General features: G+C 40.1%; 2 protein-coding genes across 2 annotated transcripts; one reads left to right on the top strand and one right to left on the bottom strand.

Annotated features, from left to right (window-relative positions):
• Positions 1-13,808: 13,808 nt before the first annotated feature.
• Positions 13,809-15,835, bottom strand: LOC124410179. The gene is made up of 5 exons (XM_046888348.1): positions 15,726-15,835; positions 15,476-15,583; positions 15,232-15,289; positions 14,588-14,872; positions 13,809-14,102 (listed from the first exon to the last, which is right to left on the bottom strand). Exons 1-5 carry the CDS (start codon positions 15,833-15,835, stop codon positions 13,809-13,811), a joined length of 855 nt encoding a protein of 284 aa, XP_046744304.1.
• A 1,992-nt stretch (positions 15,836-17,827) lies between these two features.
• Positions 17,828-20,185, top strand: LOC124410178. The gene is made up of 7 exons (XM_046888346.1): positions 17,828-18,164; positions 18,238-18,327; positions 18,420-18,474; positions 18,567-18,697; positions 18,746-19,146; positions 19,267-19,552; positions 19,836-20,185. The coding sequence occupies exons 1-7, from the start codon at positions 17,828-17,830 to the stop codon at positions 20,183-20,185; spliced, it is 1,650 nt and encodes a 549-aa protein (XP_046744302.1).
• Positions 20,186-21,283: the final 1,098 nt, after the last annotated feature.

Below are 21,283 nucleotides of genomic sequence, written 5' to 3'. Positions count from 1 at the left end.
CCACGAGTCGATTATGATCTACTGCGTGATTTTGGTTAATCTCTTGACTTACGTATTTGATGTTCGAAAATCTGCTGATCAGCTCCCCAGCTCTTCTCGTTCGGCTCAATTAATTCTGAGAGTTGCACTATGCGTGATTGAAATAATTCTCTTTACACAACACTTCAATTTAGAATAAACATTCATTAATAATCAACAATCTCCGGCAACTTCTCAGTTGTCGAATTTACAATGGTTTATAATTTGGTGTTTTGCTTATCACAATCACAACTGTTATTAAATCTTCAAGGTTCTGAGTTTGACTTTATTCACTGAGTCTAAACTTTTTCATGATTTCGGGAATCAACTCTGTTCTAAGGTTGTTCTGTTTTCTATGACGTCTCAAACTGTTCTCTCTAATGTCTGGATTCATTCTGATCTAAATTGAATTAGGGTTGAGAATAGAGGTGGAAAAAGTAGGAGGAGTTCGAAAGGGTTACAGTTTCTCGCGGGTCTAGGATGATTGGATGAGGATATTAATTAGTATGGGGGTAAAGTTTCTGATTTGTGCGTAGGATTTCGGCGGGAAATTAGCGTGAGGTGGTTGGTTCAGAAAGCAAGCGGCGATACGCTAATTGGCCGCGTGATCATCAAATAAGGGCGCTATTCCTAATTCTGAGAATAAGGCTTCTTTATCTGAGAGCTATTCATGACTTCTCTTCCCACGTTTCCTTTGTTTAGTCTACTCGACTATCTTTATTAAGTGATAATTGCAAGTGATTATTGACTTGAAATATCGCAGGTGTTTATTACTAGGTAAGGGGTTACCATCGTTTTGATCCTTGCCGGTAAGAAATCCCATAGATTGGCGTGCCCGTCGGTAAGAAATCCCCTAGATTGGCATGCCGGTCAGTAAGAAGTGCTGTCAGTTACCATAGGGGTCTTACCCTTACCATGCTCATCGAGCGTGATCAAACGTGATCGAGCGACTGCATTATCAAGCGCACCCTGTGAACCCTCATACGTCTGAGCGCACTACCGTGAATCCTCCAACGTCCGAACGAGAATCCTCGCACGTGTCGGGCTGGTAGCTTCCAGGAAGTTCGAGAAGAGTCTCCGACGATCGAGAGGTTTCGAGGCGGAAGTGCGACGTTGGGAGGCTTATGCAATGACACCGACGAGTTTCAACTTGACGTCGAGTAACCCGAGGTCAAAGGATTTCGGTGCGACGTTAGGAGGCTTATGCAATGACTTCGACAAGTTTTGACTTGACGTCGTGCGGCCCGAAGTCAAAGGATTTCGGTGCGACGTTAAACGTGACGACGACAAACACTTCTTGGAATTGGTCGACGAGTTTCGACTTGACGTCGAGCGGCCCGCGGTCAAAGGGTTTTAGTGCGACGTTAAACGTGACGACCCTGAACGAATTCTCGGAATTTCAGGCTGACAAACAGATCTCGGAATCGGTCGACGAGTTTCGACTTGACGTTGAACCGCCGGCGTCCATCGGGTCTTGGTGCAACGTTGAATTCTGGAAGGTTCTGAAATTGGATAACGCTTACTCTTAACTAGCAGGGAAGAGGTTTTGAATCAACGGTTAATATTAGTAAAAAAGTTTTTTTTATTGATAATGAAAAGTACAGTTTTACATGTTTGCTCTTATTCAACGGTATCCTGACCATCAAGCTCCGGACAGTAAGAAATAAGAACTGTTTGAATAGATGCCAACAGGCTTTCGTATTTCAACAGAAAATTTCGCAGTAACAATACGATTTGAGTAGCACAGTTTGGATTTAATATAGAGTGATGTGCACAGTTTCATTTAGTATCTGACATTTTGTTCAATTTTTGCAACGACGGACAACCCAAATCCATCAGATCGACATCTTCAACGTTTTCGCCCGGAACTTTCTGCAACCAAATCTTCTTCTCCAATCCTTTTACGTAAACCGTTGACGCGTCACGCAGCGACATGCATTCAATGGTGAAATCAAGCTTCTCGAGAGGTACATCACCCCCTTCTCAGGATATCCCGTGATAATTCCGTGACAGCCACAAATTTTCGCTTTTAAAAGGAGCTAGTAAAGAATTCCAATCGTACGGCGGTTGGAAGAAAAAAATTGACGGGATATTTTTTTCGTTGACTGATATGACTGCCAACTCTTTTGGTGTAAAACCAGGACCTGGTCTGTTGAATCCTTGCAGGTCAACTATGAACTCCATCATAAATAAGACTGATTCAAAAAATCGCAACCTTTAAGGTTTTTATACCAATTTTCTCAGCCCACCACTCAGCGGATTATACTCGATTATACGATCGTGTGAAATCAAGCAATAGGCAGATGTACCGGCGGGAAAGTTATTTTTAGCTTCAAATTCGATACGAATGTCAACCGGTCCAGATTTCAGAGCCTCGTTTCGTTTCGAACAGTCGATGAATATCAAAGGTTCGTACTGTAGAAATTCGCTCTTTGTCAACAAAGGCTCGGGTTTCTTGCCGTGGTACGTAGCCTGGAAGTTGGGATATTCAACAGAGCGATTTTTCGTCAATCCGAAAACTTCACGTACGGTACTAACTATTCCGCTTGATCGATCACGACTCGAAAGTCTTCGTCTTGATTTTGCACAATGGCATTTGAATCGCTCTTTGATCTTGTGAGAATCATGTCATGCTTAGCGTTGACAATGATCTTGCGATAGTCTTTGTCAAAGCCCAATATCATGCTCAAGGGAATAACCACATCGAAGTTACCATTGGCGTCAGTTAATTCTTTCGTTTCTCGAACATCGAGCCATCCAGCGTTTCCCATAAGCCAACTTTAACCAGGGTTGAACGAAGCGAAACCCTTCAGCTGACTGGTTAGACCAACGTTTTCGCATTTGTCAATCTCTACAGCGTTGAGCTCGTACCATACGTCTTCGAACAGATGGCAGATGGCATTGTTGACCAGGGTTGTAACCGCTGCTGGACTGCCATCTGATTTGACCAATTTTCCCGAAATATTCAGCGAACTCTTGCTTGGTAATATGCATAAATTCTGATGCTGAACGGTGATGCGAATCTCGTCGCTGTTGTTAAAAGTTGATGACGCATACGGCTTGTGTGCATGTATTTCTTGGTGAGCAATCAACTTATCGAAGGCGACAGGTGTTTGGGTGCTCAAGATTTTCTCCTTCATGGTACGTAGCAGACAACGAAACAGCAGAACCGTAGTTTTATTTGTTGGAAATTCCTCTACCAAAGAGTGTCACTTTTAGACCCGGAGCTATCAGGAATTCCACGTTCTGACGTGTTAACGGTTTGGGAATCGATCGATGACTTACTTGATCGGGACATGGCGCTTCACTAATATAACTCTTGTTAGGTAATCTGTTAAATACAATACCCATATTTTATTGCGATTCAATGTGCAGTCTCACAGTTATAACTTCTCCGCGAAAATTAACCAAGTCTCCGTCTTGATCCACTCACCGAAGCTGTATGTGATCTATGGCCTTTACGGTGATCGGAAGATGAATGACGTGCGACGGTACTTCCACGATCTTATATCCGGGTGAAACTGTTCGAGATATCGTGGAGATTGTGCAAGGAAAGAAAATAAAATGGTACAGGGCACGTTTTCTGGATAACACTTATCACTGTTTTATTTGAATATAGATATGTGATATAGAGGCATGTGCTCTCTCCGATGGTTACAGAGGCACTAAGAAAAAGCTTACATACTAAGACGACGGCTAACGGCCACTTGTCGCAATACCCATGGCCAAACACAAGAGCCGATCCACACATACATACATCCATACATCTGACCACAACATACGGTGACCTGTACACCTAGTCAGTCAGATACAGAAATGTGTGATCATACATTTTCAACAGAAACGATGGGGAAAAGTTCGTGAATAGTATGAACTTTGCGCTCATTGACATAGGCACACGTTCTAATGCTACATTCGACTCGCAACGCGTTGGCCTTGAGAATAGCTACAAGCATATCCGATTGGTGAGTTTGGTAAGCCGCCAATACACGCTGTGTAAATCCAAGAAGCTGACAAATAGAATTACTAGGCTTAAAATTCACGACGTGGTTACATTTGATTTCGCTGCATGACGTATTATTGTTAGGTTTGATGCTAATTTCAATGTCTGTATTCTTCACAGCGTCTTGAACATACTTTTCGATATCCTCAATTTCATAGCTGCCGGTAGATATAGTGATTACCTTATCACCCATGTACAATTTATTGTGGTCAGCGTCAACGTTGGGAATGGAATTAAAGGTTAACAATTTGACGAGACGGAGAGTGTAGCTTTTGTCTAAAGCAAGTTTGATCGGGGGAAAATATTGCGCTTTGAGAATCAAAGACGTTCCCGATATCGTTAACGTAAACGAATCACTAATGGCTGCAAGTGTTAGACTGCCTTCACTAAATTATGTACGACGTTTAAACGGCTCACCGCTCAGAAATTTCAGACACAAGTGTCTGCAGTCGAACGTACCATAATCTTGATATCTTTCATCGTTATACTTTAATCAAGGATCGCTTACGATCGCGTGTGTGCACAATCATGTTCGCTCTTAGACTGAGGGAAAGTCCTTATAAATGATGCATTTATAGGAAATCGAGCAGTCACGTTCGAGATGAAGTTTGAGACACAATCGATCAAGCTACCTGTGGTGAACTTTGACAAATATATGCAGCTAATAAAAAATAAAAAACCGAAAAAACGCCACGGTGAACTGTTACCGAGTAGTGTACGTGCGGTATTTTGTGGACCTCTCAATTGTGGCAAAACCAACGCATTGTTCTCACTTATAACGCATCCGAACGGTTTGAGGTTCGAAAACCAGTACGTTCACTCGAAATCTCTCAATCAACCGAAATACTAGTTTCTTAGTCAAGTGCCTGAAAGCGTCGACGGTGTCGAATACTTCCATTTTAACGAGCATGAGGACGTCATCACACCGAACAAGACGCAACCTAACCCAATCATGATATTCGATGACATAGCGTGCGAAAAGCAGGACAACGTACGCGCATACTTTTGTATGCGTAGACATCATGACGTAGACTGTTTCTATCTTTGTCAAACGTACGCGCGGATCCCCAAGCATCTTGTACGCGATAACACTAACCTGCTGGTCTAATTCAAACAAGACGAAATGAACGTGAGACACGTATACAACGATCACGTAAACACCGATATGACGTTCACAGAGTTTAAAGACTTGTGTGTGGCATGCTGGAACGGCGACAAACATGGGTTCCTCGTGATCGATAGGGATCGAGAGCTTGACAATGGTCGATATAGGACGGGATTTGACAATTTTATAAACATGACAAAGGAATAAAGTACACGGTCATCGAGGGAAACGAAACAGCAGCGTTGCTGAGTTAGTTGTGTCAGCATGCAGGAAATTCGGAAGGAAAAAGAAGTCTTGCGCCGTATTGCTCAAGCGAGTAACGCAATTCGACGAAAGCATAGAATCCTCAAGACGGGAAAAGAGTCACCGCAGGAAACAATGAAGGATGTCTTCAAACCTGTGGTAACCCCGCTGCAGGAATCAGTCAACGTCTTTCGAGACACGAAACCTGTAAAGCAAGAGGTGAAGGAAGAAATCAAAACTGAAACGACGGATGAACCGAAGAACAAAATGGAATCTGAAGCTGAAGATTTTTTTGCAACTCCAGAGGAAGAGGATCAAACAATCACAGAGTCATCTGCAGGATTGAAACATGAATATCTTAGAACGCTCACCGATAAGCTTCGAGCGCAATTTCATTCGCATAGGGAGTACAGTCTACCCGAAAACTCAAGGTCTGCTGGAGTTGTTGTTTAAGAAGAGGCCGAACCGCGTTCACGTTACCCTCAACGACAAGAAGAATTACAAGAACATACTTCTCGCAACAAATGCGCACAGAAAGTATTACAGTGCCACCGAGCCTATTCGAAACACCCCCAGCGCCAAATTCAAGCACCTAATGGCAGAGCTGCTCAACATCAATACATCATCACCATCGTCATCGAAGCGTACGGGCAAAGGTGTTTTGCTACCTCAGGCTTGGGTTACACGACAGGGTGTCAAAACAGATTATATTTTCTGGGACGACGCAAACAAGTTGGTGGAACGTCTTCGTTTGCTCACGGCATCTCAAGCGTTGACTGAGGATATGTAAAGACTTATAACCCTGGGTTATTTTTCGTAACAGTTCGGCGGGTCTGGGCGGGTTTGGGGGTATTAGCAGTTTCACGTATTATCGACCAAGTAAGTGACAAGGCCGGTGAGAGAAGTTCTTCATAATCAACAACTATTACATGCTAAACGTTGGTAACATAACGTCGTCATCGTGAAATCGATAAGTTGAGAAAGTCCTGTACGAGAAATATGTACACCGGAATTATACAACGGAGAAATAAAAGTCAATCTTGCATGAACGAGTATCATTTATATGTACCTGAATATATCAAATGTTTTATAAGCGACAGTGGCAACTCTGAGATGTTCAATTTACTTTTTCAAAGTTTTTTTGGGAAGTCAACTTCGAGATACAAACATTTTGGAAAAATTTGATACTTCATTTTTATATCCAATCGTTCCAAGAATGTCCCTACGAAGAATTTTTTGGCTTCGTTGTGCACTTCTAAAATTATGAATTGAACAAATTCAATGTTTCAAGTTTTGAAAACATCCAAAAAATTCTGAGACTCTCTCTCTTTGCTCAAAGCATTATGAACATATCTGGAAGGCTGAACCTATTTTATGAGTTTTTTCCCAAAATTTAGAAGCGCTCATTAGGTTTTAATTGAAGAAAATTACGCAAGTTCTTCAACAAATATGAAAATGAATAATGAAAATGGATCTACCATGAGGTTTGTTGCAAATTAACAGAAATCTAGAACAAAAGTCTTGTGTATTTATTGAAAATTTTTATAAGATGTTAAAACTGTCTTTCAGTAATATAATTTTTTGGAAATGAGACGAAAAATAAGTAAAAAAATTTATTTTACCTTCTGCATAGTATTGAAGTACTTATCAAACCATCTTTTTCTTCTCAATTATTGAGATGCTCAATATCGAATATTATTAATTCATGAAGTACCAAAAAGAGACGGGAAAAAATCTTTTCCTCATTATCAGAGGGAAAATTTTTAAATATTCAGAATTACATAAATAACATTACTGAAAAATCAGCGGTTGTTTCTCATTAACTGATTTTCAAGGGGGGTAATCCGATGGCTCTCAAATCATTAAATTCTATTTCCAACGCAACATTATCCGTACAGTTGTTACGTGCCAGCCGGTATCCACGGGGGGCACCCTCTCTGTATCCTACATTACCGATGTGCAGTTACCATAGGAGAGCTTTAGGAGCTCTTACCCGTAGTTCTTAGACTAATACCGACATGCACAATTATAATCATAACGTGCAATATTCTTATATCGATAGTTCTCTACGCTATATTAACCGTTATTTCATCAGCTAAACTTATGTACATATATGGTACATATATTTTTCTCACATTTAACCGTTATATTTTTCAACCCTAGCTTTCAAATAAATCGCTTAATTTACGATCGCAGCTGCAATGCTTCAAAGTAATAAACACTTGCAATAATTCAGGGCAATAAACACTTGCAATAATTCAAAGCAATAAACACTCGCAATTATCACCCCAAAAAGATAGTCGAGTAGACTAAACAGAGGAAACGTGGAAAGAGAAATCATGAATGGCTCTCAGATAAAGAAGCCTCATTCTCAGAATTAGGAATAGCGCCCTTATTTAATGATCACGCGGCCAATTAGCGTATCGCCGCTTGCTTTCTAAACCAACCACCTCGCGCTAATTCCCCGCCAAGATCCTACGCACTAATCAGAAACTTTACCCCCATACTAATCAATATCCTCATCCAATCATCCTAGACCCGCGAGAAACTGTAACCCTTTCGAACTCCTCCTACTTTTTCCACCTCTCTTCTCAAGTCTAATTCAAATTAGATCAGAATAAATCCAGACATTAGAGAGAACAGTTTTAGACGTCATAGAAAGCAGAACAACTTTAAAACAGAGTTTAATCCAGAAATCATAGAAAAGTTTAGACTCAGTGAATAAAGTCAAACTCAGAACCTCGAAGATTTAATAACAGTTGTGATTGTGATAAGCAAAACACCAGTTCATAAACCATTGTAAATTCAACAACTGAGAAGTTGAAGGAGATTGTTGATTACTAATAAATGTTTATTCTAAATTAAAGTGTTGTGTAAAGAGAATTATTTCAATCACGCATAGTGATGGTTGGCACGAGCCTAATTACCTTACAAACTCTCAGAATTAATTCAGCCGAACGAGAAGAGCTGAGGAGCTGATCAGCAGATTCCCGAACATCAACTACGTAAGTCAAGAGATTAACCAAAATCACGCAGTGAATCATAATTGACTCGTGGCGTTCCTCTCAGAACGTAACGCAGTCAATTTTTAACCTGTCGGCTGTACGTACTACCGTTACCAAAAGTTATTTGTAGTTGAAATCTGCTATTCCGCATCAAAGGAAGTTGAAGCGAGTATAGTTACACCTTGCAATGTTGCACATTTATTTGATTCCAAGAAGTAAAATTCAACTATATTGTGCCCTGTTTGGAAGGTGGAGTTGAAAAAGTTGAAGAGAATGTTCAAAAGGAAGTACGTGGTTTGTAGGCGCCTAGAATAAAGAGAGTACCGGAAACGGTAATCGAAAGTAGTATAGCAAGAGGATAACCCAAGAATTTGTTTGTACGTATTCCTAATTGGACATAAAGATCACTTTGTCGCAGACCATAATCTTCCTCCTCACAAGAAAATATTTTTTCTGGAATATTAAGAGTTACAAGTGAACCTGATAAGTTTTTATTATTGTTAAGTGGAAAGCGTGTGAGCCCAAAAAGTACAGATACGTGGTTTTGAAATTTGATTTCCGTGTCAAAAAAATTTGATGATTGGTTGCAAAATCTTCGGAAAGCTAGTCTTCCACGTCCAATAACCCCTTGCAGATCTTTGAGAAAAATTATCAACGCTAGCTATTACCATCGATATGTCAGAGACGTGTTTTTGTTTGCAGAGCTATCCGAAAAATCTGGGAAACATCAGAAGCCTGCACCCTAGATATTACTCAAACCTCGACTCAAACTAATGCAATTTAAAATTTTGATAAATCTCGAAAAACTTAACTTTCAGGTGTTTAGATCTGCAAATACATGGTTTTGAAAACGGGTGAAGCAGGGCAAAAACTATAGCCCAAAATTTGCAATGAAATTGAAACTATGTAATAAGCCTCTACACCCAGTAAATTCGTGCCGGCGGGCGCATCAGCTGACACCACGGTATCATCACATACAATGTATGCATTTAAGCAATGGGTATAAATCCCTGACGGAAGATATATATCTTAATCAACGTTCTCTACAAGTATGTAGATCTATTCCACCTGTCAAAAATATGCTTTTATTCCATACTCCGACAAGCCAATTCATAACTCCTTCTTCATCGAGTTCTACTCCTTTTATTCTGTAAGTTCTAATTATTCTGAAAGTATCGATTCCAACATTTATCAATCTTCCAAATCAACTCTCTACGAATAAGAATTCCACACTCAACAGTGCTTGATATCAATTTAAAGTAGTTTTGTCCGTTGATACTACTTGTTTTTTTGACTGCTCATTCCCTGCGTAGAGGATTGGAGAGTAGAGACGTGTTATTACGCGTAGGTGACGAGTTTGTCTAGTTCGAAAGGTCTAGTTCAACCCGTGAGTTCGACAGCCGCTCGTCGGAACTGGTTGACTACCCCTAAAACACATATCGAATTATGAATTTGACTTATTTGTAAATTGTTGAATTTTACGCGTTAAAAGTAGTTTTTACATAGAAAGTACGGATTTGCGATAATAGGTAAGCCAGTACCTACTTGAATGTAGAAGTAAAATCTCAATTTGAGATGTTTTTTATTTCTCGATTCAAAAAATTTGACGTGAATATTTTTTTGTACTCCAAAAAATTGAAGTAGGTGTTACGTCCCGAAGACGTTACATTGTTTTCCCACAGTCTCACAGTTACCCTACACCCAGTCCTTATCCTCGCCTAGTCTGCATGCCCATATCTCGCGACCAGCTAGCTCTCCATGCCCGTGTAGCGTACTTTACTTCAATCCCAGTTCCCACGCAAGCAACGCACAAGACTTTTGTCCTCGGTAACTGACTCGCTAACGTCCATTCAAACCTTCATAATGAATCAACACTGTTATTCTACCCGTGCCTCAATTCTCTTTCTGCACTGGGCAAAGGGACGCACGCAAGTGCATAATCGACGTAAACGAACCCCTCAATAGCCAAATAACATCTTGGCTGGGCGTAGAGTAGGTTTCGGTTACCGCTCATCGTAACCTACGTAACCTACCCCGTAACATAGGATTTTTTTTTATTTTCCAGAATTATTTCTCACTCTTTATTTCGAAAAATTCTAATGGGAATTTATTTTCATTCTCTTTATTCGGAACATTAAATAATGAAACAGTTCTTATCTTTATCTAAAATTTAATTTAGAATTAAATCTTCTTCTTCAATGAGCAAATTCGTATTATTACAATTACTTTCAATTTGAATAGTAGGAATTTTTTTGAAAATTTTGGTTTTATTGGCGTAATCAAGAATGAACGGTGTGACCCGTAATTTCTAGTTTAAAACTAAAGAATAACCCGACACTGTCACGTTTTATTATGTAGTTGTGTCAAAAACGTACAGGCAGTGGGTAACGAGTTGCAAGCCGATGCGTTTACTGGCCCAAGTATAGTGAGTGGTTTGAGGCAGCGGCTGGGCGAAAATGGGCCAGACTGATTGTGAGTGACGGGGTAAGCGGCACAGCGATGGGTGTTACGCCTCTCTTTGCCTTTTCTGTGAGGCACGTCTCGAGCGCGCGTGTATCAGATCGGGCAGATCGGCCGAGTGTGCACAATAGATATTTATGTGGCATGCCCGTAAACCGCCTATTTTTTTTGGTAAGGATAAAGATTTCAGGACGAGCTGACGGCGAGCCGGAAGCGAGCCGGAAGCGAGCACTGAAATTATCCAAGCCAAAAAACGGTTTACGGGCATGCCACATACAATATTTTTTACGGTATGGGCATTTGAAAGCAAAACGAAGAGTAAGGTTATGTCGCGATCTGTTCGACGAAGCTACATTATTCGGTAGTTTGGGATGCGCACTCCGAACTGCGCATCAAAACTGCGGAATAAAGACTTGATTTCGCAACTTTGTTCGCTGTCGTATAAAGCGTCACTTTACGGAACGAAAGCTGCCACAAAAAGTGGACTTTTCAATGCCCATCCCGTAAAAAGTAAGTTATTTGGTATATTATACCAGTCCGATTCAATTTCTTTTGAACGGAGGCCAAATACCTTATTTTTGGATCGATTTTCGCCATATTTGCACTCGAGCGCCCTTTCGTTATTCAATATGAACATATCTTCCGAAGGAGACAAGTATTTTACATGCGCAGTGTTTTTCAGTAAAATCGCTATGAACTAAATAGTGTTCATTTTTATTCTATTCTTTCAAATATTCAGCTTCGTCTGATGGCTTCATTCGATCGTAAGACCGAACCTCTTTCATTATAAATATTATTTCAACAACTAGTATTTTCTAGAGCAAGCCTCTGATTCTTATTTGGGTTTCCATGTATACTCCAACGAGTGGCGACGAAACGAATTGTACTTAATGTAACGGTCTGCGAAATTAAAGTAAAAAAATTGAAAACCACAATTTCCAACCTATAGCTGATGATATGCTTACGTCGGAATCTTATCTCACAAGGGGAATATACGGGCGACGGATTTTTGTAATTTTTTATACTTATAGTTCAGAAAGGTCCAAACGCAAATAACAAATCCCGAAAGCCACAAGGCTAGACATTCAGTAGTTTTCGAAAAAATGAATTTTTAAAAAATGTAGGAAAATTACGAGCGAGAGATATAATCTGAAATTAAAACACATGAAAAGGAGACTCGTGACTCACCGAGTAGGGCACGAGTCTAGTATTCCGTAGATCGATCTGAATTGTACTCATTATCATCTATTCTCTAAAAGACAAGGATGGACAAGTTTGTTCTGCGATCGTATGATCGTTGATTTAAGCTGGGGTATTTTATTGATATTCATAGCATCCACGAATATTAATAGAAAGATTTCATTGGTTTTACGTTATATCCGAATTTTTTGCGTATGTACAATTTTTGAAAATTGCATACCTTCAGCTTTCGTGAAATGCGCGTCTTGAGCTACTGTAAAGCTTGACAAAGTTTTTATACTTCAAAAGATTCATTTGAGTTTCTCTCGCATTTGATGAAATTTGGGTGCTGTGTTTTATCAGATAACCTTACATCAGGTATTGTGGAACAAATCGCGTATTTTTTCCTGAACTTCGCTTATATTAAAAAATCTGTTGCACAGAAATATCAGTCGTAAAAACATATCAGAATGCTGACTTTGATATGAACAATCAGATGAGTATCTTTCGCTTGAATACATTGTAATTTTGATCGACCTTTACAGAAAAAAACGCATACCTCTGCTGAGGAGAGCACCCAGCCCCCAGTTGATTTAAGTGAGTAACATTTCTTCTACGATCAGCTTATACGAGTACGCCAACTCCTGGTATTGACGAGGATGAAATTAATAACGTTACTGCAGCTTCTGAAATGTTCGTAATTTAGTAGACTATCATACACGAAGCATACTCTTAGTTTAAAAAGCCAATTCCTTGAGAATTCACTCTAGCATTGCGCGATAATGATTTCTTACTGATATTCCGTTACCATAGCGTTTCTAACTTCAGCTTCATAATTATTGATGGCGTGGCGAGAAGAGTCGGGTACTGGCAAGCAAACTGAATGCTACATTTTATTATCTTTTGATGAACTTGGGGTACCAAGAGCGAAAATATAAAGGGAAATTTATCTGATTCCAGTCAATCAATATTTTTTTGTATTTGAAATATCGCGAATATTCCGGGTGATTTGTGTGTGCACAGTCGCCGCTCGACTGTCCATAGCGCCGCTGCCGCTGCAATGATGACATTGTGGTGGGCTACTGTTTTCTCGGCGCGAAATTAAAAACGAACGATGAATGACGCTCAGCTGACACTGTCGATGAAAAAAGACTATAACATGCCCTAACCCTCAATGTGTCCAACGGGCGCAAGAGCGCACAAAGGAAAACCACCGCCTTGAAATGATTTATTAAAGTAAAAGATTTTTTGAACGTCTCCTTTGAAAATTCGTTATTTCATGTATGCAGAGCAGGCGGGAAGTACCGCGTTTCAGACCGATTCGGAAGCGAGGGACAAGGTCTTTCCGCCCGGCTCGAGCGGGCACAATGTAATCAGACAGACGCAAATACAGTGTCTCTCAGCGTTACAAATACGTATTACTAAAAATAGGATTAATTATGTTCTTGATTTGTTTTTTTCAATTTTATTCCGTGCTTGAAAACGTATATTATTAGGTGGGGGCTCCGGTGCTGGTTTTTTTCTCAGTATTTCGCGTTTTCAAAAGGAGTCGGACAAAAAGTATCGTGTGCACCACAGGAGAAATGCGCCTTCCCGCCTTTGAGACACAATGTACTATCTTATCTTATCTTATATATATAGTATTAAAGTTCGAAACCAAATTTTGGATGTCCAGATGTTCAGAAAGTGATGTCACCTGAATTTTTTTTTCTATTTACGTCATCGTTGATCTAGAGTAATTGGCGGGGACAAAATTCAGCGAGCCGGAATTTTCAGTCCGGAAACGACCGCGCAGTCAAGAGCACGTATGAAAATCGCGCTCCGCTCCAGGTACTTGACCTGGTGAATTCCGACTTCTAGGACCAGCGCACCGTAGTTCCTGTGCTCCAGGTCCACGACCTGGTGAATTTCGACTTCCAGGACAAGCGCTCCGTAGCTCATTGGCTCCAGGTCCTTGACCTGGTGAATTCTGAATTTCAGGACTAGCGCTCCGTAGTTCCTGCGCTCCAGGTATACTACCTGGTGAATTTCGACTTCCAGGACAAGCGCTCCGTAGCTCATTGGCTCCAGGTCCTTGACCTGGTGAATTCTGAATTTCAGGACTACCGCTGCGTAGCACCTGTGCTCCAGGTCCTGAACCTGGTGAATTTCGACATCCAGAACAAGCGCTCCGTAGCACATTCGCTCCAGGTCCTTGACCTGGTGAATTTCGACTTCCAGGACAAGCACCCCGTAGTTCCTGCGCTTCAGGTCTTTGACCTGGTGAATTTTAAATTTCAGGACAAGTGCTCCGTAGCTCCTACGCTCCAGGCCCTGAACCTGGTGAATTTCAAATTCCAGGAGTAGCGCCCCGTAGTTCCTACATTCGAGGTCCACTACCAGGTGAATTTCGTCGTCCAGGACGAGCGCTCCGTAGTTCCTGTGCCCCAAGTCCACTACCTGGTGGTACTCGACCTTCAAGACAAGCGCTCCGTAGTTCCTGCGTTCCAGGTCCTGAACCTGGTAAATTCCGACTTCCAGGACAAGTGCTCCGTGGTTCCTGCGCTTCAGGTATACTACTTGGTGAATTTCAACGTCCAGGACAAGCGCTCCGTAGTTCCTGCGCTCCAGGTCCACGACCTGGTGGAACTCGACTCCCAGGACAAACGCTCCGTAGTTCCTGCGTTCCAGGTTGACTACCAGGTGAATTCCGACGTCCAGGACAAGCGCTCCGTAGCTCATCCGCTCCAGGTCCTTGACCTGGTGAATTTTGAATTTCAGGACTAGCGCTCCGTAGTACCTGCGCTCCAGGTCCACTACCTGGTGGAACTCGACTTCCAGGACCAGCGCTCTGTAGTTTCTGTGCTCCAGGTCCTTGGCCTGATCGATTGAGAATTGATTTGAAATCTGGTTGCCTGCCTTAATGTGTTAGGCGCACGGCTATTCTGCATATACATGGAAATCTTTATAACATATTCCATGTACTTATATTATTGTGTGATAGATAGGTCGGAAACGTTTGTTTGGGTTTTCGTCGTAGATGAAGACTCGAACGACCTCTACATTGATTGAATTCGATGAGCATAATGACGGGCACATGGACGTCGTGTATTCATATTGCGTTTTCTTCTTTGCATGCGATCATGAGTTCAGGTGCTATTACCAGCGCGTGTTGACGTATACGTCCATAATAAATCGAGTTTTCGAGTTTGTGAGTGATACGTGATAAAACTAAGCACATCGGCGTCAGAGGTATAATTGGACAATTCTGTTGCTGATTTGTGAGCGAGTGTGAAACTAAGCGGAAAAGAGGAGAAGGGTACAAAGTAATATTACCATGAATCGACGCAGGTATATAGAATTATCTCCGGATGATTTCGCGGTCTTGCAGAGAACTGGTCAATTAGGTATGTTGTTGATTACACATATAAACGAATTCGGCGACCCATCAGAGCAATACTCAACTTTTCGCATGCAGAATACCTTATTGGTACAAATACCACGATCAATTCAAAGTGTTCCGGAAAATAAAGCATGCATGCAAATACTGTTTCATGTCCCGAGACATTTGGGACATTGGATTTGTGTTTACTACGATACCGAAGTATTACACAGATATGATAGCGTTAACAATAGAGTATTGCACGATCATCATAAGATATTTTTGAGCAAATTGTTACCTTATAACAATATCCGTGTTGTGTCTGAAAAAGTACAGCAACAAAGTAATTACTGGGATTGCGGTGTGTTTTCCATAGCTTTTGCAACTTCTGTTGTTTTTGGTGTGAATTCTTGTGAGGTACGGTATGATATATCAAGGATGAGACCACATTCATTCAACATGTTCAATTCAAATCATTTGATACACTTTCCATTTATACAAGTAACCTCGCATAGCAATACGCCGCGCGAAACGTTTTCCACAGGTGTGTGTACGAAACATAATAAATCCAAGGTTGTGAAAGGTGTCCATAAGGTGAATATCCAAGTAAGTGAATCAATGCCACAAAAAGTTTTATCTGAAAAAACGTGTTTATGTACAATAGGGAGCAGAAACATCAGAATCGACCTCTCGATACCAAGACTGGAGTTGATTTTAAATGTACAAAACCAATAGCGAAGAAAATCACAGAATCTCTAGGAAAGGAAAATGACATTCGGGCGGCTGCATTACGCTACAAAGATGTAGATAGAAAAAAATCAAGTCGTGCAAAAGAATCTGAGGAGCAACGGGCCAACAGACTCAAGGCTGATGCGATACGTCAGCAGCAGAGAAGGATAACTAACAAAAATGTGCGAAACATAAAGGAGTCCGTGGTCTGTAAAAGCGATGCGGATAGAATGAAAAAAGGCGCGCAAAAGAATCTGAGGAACGACGGGCCAACAGACACAAGGCCGATGCAATACGTCAGAAGCAAAGAAGGGAAGCCGACAAAAATGTGAAAAATACGGAAGAGTCAAATCGAAGAAAAGTCTAAGAAAAAAAAAAACGTAACAGGACAGAAGGTTTAGTGTGACCTGCGACAAAAAAAAAGGAAAATTAATCCTTCCGTGATTTTGATAGGAAGGGTGGTATTGGAAAGTCCCGATTTTATGAAAGGTGAAGTAGAATTACATTATCTGGGAAAAATTAATTATTCGAGTCAGTTTTGTCATGCTAAACATTTTGTTTCTGAATTACCCGGTGATAAGAAGTATAATAGTTGCTGTCACAAAGGTTGAGTACGTATTTTGAAAGATAGTTCTTACCCGAAAGAGATTCAAGCATTGATCAACGGTAATGATGCATTTAGTAGAAATTCCATGGAAAATTTGAGAAGTTCAACAATTCCTTGGCATTCGCAAGTTTTAGTGCTAAATTAGACGCCTTCAAAAGTCGAGGTCCATTTGTATTCCGTATATGTGGACAAACCTATCATAATATGCGCTTTATCCAGATTGCAATGAATCCCGTGAACATGGACAATTATATATTGTTGATAACGAGATCGCTACTAGAGTTTGTATGCAACATCCCGGCAATAGTGGCTGCTTACCAGAGGTATTGAGCGTATTGGATGACGTTATACGCAGGGTCAATTCATGCGCAAAGGCGTTCAATATGATGTACGAGGTGGAAAGAAACGAAAAATTGCTGTCCAATTGAACCAGTTGTCCAGTTCGTGAAGTTCGAATGTGGTTTAAACGAGATGACACAGTTGATAAAAATCGTTTCAACATACCAACATGCAATGAAGTAGCAGTAGTGTTCGTTGCTGAAGATGGAGATCCTCCGTTACAAGGAGACATATGTGTATATTCTGAAAGTAAGGGTCCTATAAGTATGTCATCTCCGAGTCAACATGTTGACCCTATGATATATTCTCTTATCTTTCCATCCGGTCAGTCTGGATGGACGCTGAAGATGAAGTAAACCGGAGGAAACGTGATATAACAGCGTTGCAATACTACAGCTTTATGTTGAGCGACGGAGGCGGATTCAATCCATGTCTGAGTATAAGAAGTTTATCCCAGCAATATATTGTCGATACGTGGACAAAAGTCGAACGTCATCGTGTGTATTTCATGAGAAATCAACAAAATAAATTACGAGCAGAAATGTATAACGGCGTAATAGAATATCTACACAACAAAGCCGGACGGGATAATGCAAGGATAGGGAAAATGGTGATATTACCGTTTTCGTTAGGTGGGAGTCCACGAGGTTTGCAGCAAAGTTTTATTGACGCCATGGCAATATTGTAAAAATATGGAAAACCCGATTTATTTATCACTATGATCTGTAATCCAAAATGGAAAGAAAGTGTGAAAATCTGAAGCCTGGTCAAAACTGCAATGGATCGACCAGACCTTATAGCTAGAGTATTTCATCAGAAAGTTAAGGAGCTGAAAGCAGAATCAATCGTCAAAGCAGTATTTAGAAAGTGTGCTGCTTATGTTCATGTAGTCGAATTTCAAAAACAAGGCTTATCACATGCTCACATGTTGTTTTGGCTGGAGAAAGACAGCAAAATTCGAGATGCAGATGACGTTGACAAAATAGTTTCGGCCGAGATACCCGATAAGACAAGATATCCGTTACTGCACGACATCGTCAAACAATGTATGATTCACGACCCGTTCAGTCAACAAAATGTTGATTCACCTTGCATGGACACGAAAACAAATCGATGTACGAAACGATTTCCGAAGGATTATGTGTTGGAAACAAATTATTATTCAAAGGGTTATCCCGTATATCGTAGGCGAGATGACGGAAACCCTATTGTTTTTTATGTTAAGAGAGATGGGACACGTAGAACTGCTAACAATAGAGACGTTGTGCCGTATAACGCGTATTTGTCATAGAAATTTAATAGTCACATTAACGTCGAGTTATGTTTGACGGTGCAGTGTATAAAATATTTATTTAAATATTGCTATAAAGGTCATGATTGCGCGATTGTTGGAATGGAGAATGTGCAAGAAGATTGTAACATCATGTACAATGAGGTGGATAAATATATATCGACTGTGTAAATATGCATCGTCTGTGTGAATATCCGATGAATAAACAGTCCCTTGCTATATACAGATTAGCAGTTCACGTAGAAGGTGAACAAGTAGTATATTTTGAAGAGGGTAATGAAGAAGTAGCCATAGATGAAAACAAGGAATCTACATTGCTCGCATGGTTTACTTTGAACACCACTGATGTCGATGCACGTAAGTATTTGTATTGTAAAGTTCCAAATTATTACGTTCTTGATAAAGAATTCACAAAGTGGTCGAAACGAAAGAAATTCGTAAAACCTGTTTTGAGTAGAATGTACTTTGTGAGTCCTAAGGAAACTGAGCGTTATTTTCTGAGAATGTTGTTATCACACATTCGTGGAGCTCAATCATTTCAAGATGTGCGGACAAATGGTGGTATAATGTATCCAACCGATTTTGAAGCGGCAGTTGCGCGCAAATTAGTTACTGATGACGAGGAATGGGACAAATGTCTTTCCGAAGCGTCAAGTTTGAAATTTCCGACCGATATGTGTCGATTATTTGCGTACATATGTGTATTTAGCATGCCGATTAATGCTCGCCAATTATTTGAAAAATACAAATCTGATTTTGTTAATCATCACGAGTATAACGAACAATACGAACAAAAGGCTTTGCAAGTAATAAATGAAATACTAATATTTCATGGATTTACATTGAAAATTTTTAATCTACCCGATATAGAAGAAAATTTCACAATGAAGTGTCATAATAGAAAAAATATGATTGCGTTGAAACAGGCAGTGAAAGTTTCCGTGAATAGTTTAACCAAAAATCAAGGCGTTGTATTTAATGCGGTTATGGCGGCAGTCCGTGGTGTATCTTCTGATAAGTGTATCTGTTTGGACGGTCTCGGTAGCAGAGGAAAGAGCTACTTACATGACACGATTATTTCTACGTTGAATAGTGAGAATATAGTCGTATTGCCTGTGGCATGGACTGGAATTGCAGCACACTTATTAAAAGGGGGCAGGACGGCTCACTTAACGTTCAAATTACCATTTCTTTTGAATGAACAATCAACGTGTAATATTGAACCTAATTCCAAACATAGTCTATATATTCTTGATGCAAAAATTATAATTTGGGACTAAATAACGATGGCATCAAAATACGCATTAGAAGCCGTTGATCGTATGTCAAGAACGTATGCTGCTGCATGAACTATTTGGGGGTAAAGTAGTCATAGTTTCCGGTGATTTCCGGCAAACTCTACCTGTTGTACGACATGGTAGTAGAACCCAAATTTTAGAAGCATGCGTTAAAAGAAGCAGCTTATTGTGTCATTTTGTATATATGTCATTGAAAGGTAAGATTCGTGTGTGTGATGGACAAACGGATTCCAAGCAACGGCTTTTGAAAATTGGTGATGGAGTATTTTCTAATTCATTCGAATTTAACAATGAGGTTGTTGCTATTCCGACTGATATACTGTCGAAAGGAAATATTGTGCAAGAAATATTTAGTGAAAGTATTGATCCACAAGATTTATCAACTTTTAGTAAAGTTATTTTAGCCCCGACAAATACCGACGTTATTGCCATTAATAATGAAATATTGTCAAAAATCAAAGGTTCCAGTGTTGACTATCTGAGTGTGGATCGTGCCTCATCTTACGCCAATATTTCTCAAGCTGGGTCTCTAAAAATACTGAAATAAATGGATAAAATGATCTATTCTCATGATGCATTCATGTATGTTTTGTGACGCTAAATTCTGTTACCCTCTGACGAGGACTTACCGTTAACACTTTGGCGCGATTCTCCAATTATTCGATACGATATTTAAGATACGAAAAGATACTCGTTGGGCGCCAGACGCTTCAGTGTCAAATTTTTAGAGGAAAGGAAAAGATACGATACGATAATAATAATTCGAGAACCCGTTGTATGGCTGGCTAGGCTCAGGTACTCACACGAACTGGTAGAGTGGCGGTATCCAAAGGCAGTTACAACAGTTACGGAAATAAGGAAAATAAAGAGACCAAGAAATAAGCTCGAATCAAGTAAATTAACAAGCCAATCAGTCGTATATTATTGATCAGTTCATAAGCGGTAGGTTAGTCAATTTGTTACAGAAAGTTAACAAAAGATATTTAGTCAACTAGAGTGATTTACAAGATCTTCGGTTAAAGAAGCTAAGCGATAATTCGCACAAAATAATAGTTGGCAAAAGAAATTAATCGTAGGTCGAGAGAAGCGATATAATGCAAAAAGTCTACTCAAACTAGACGTCACTGGGCGACGTGATCTTACCCAAATTTCAGAAGCGGCACTACGAGAATTGTTACATTAAAGCAAGAGTGAAACTTTAGCGAAAATCGGTAGTTGACGGAATTGACGGTAGCTTAGAACTATAGTGACAAGAAAATACTATTTAAATTACGACAAATGGTAATTAGCGAGAAAGATTGACAATGATATACGATTCACAAATATCGGAAGCTTATTCGGAAGAACTATTCACAGCAAGCGGTTTGATAATTACAACAGTCAAAATTACGATATTAAATTAACAAGGAAATTCGAAATTACGATAACGAGAGAAAATACAAAAGTTATACGAGATTGAGAGGTTTAGAGAAGGGATTGCAGAGTAAAAATAATACACTAAATACACCTGGTTACAACAAGCAACTTAAGATAACACAGAAGTACGATATTCGGGAAACAAGAAAATATTACAAGGTAATAAGAAATGTAAATCAATATAAGCGATAGAAAACAAAGGTGCGGTAGTATTTAGCGGCTTAATCTA

This window comes from Diprion similis, chromosome 9, assembly GCF_021155765.1.
Source record: "Diprion similis isolate iyDipSimi1 chromosome 9, iyDipSimi1.1, whole genome shotgun sequence".
In the NCBI taxonomy this organism is placed as follows: Eukaryota; Metazoa; Arthropoda; class Insecta; order Hymenoptera; family Diprionidae; genus Diprion; species Diprion similis.
Note: the sequence above shows the minus strand (reverse complement) of the source record. Positions and strands in the feature narration are given on the sequence as shown.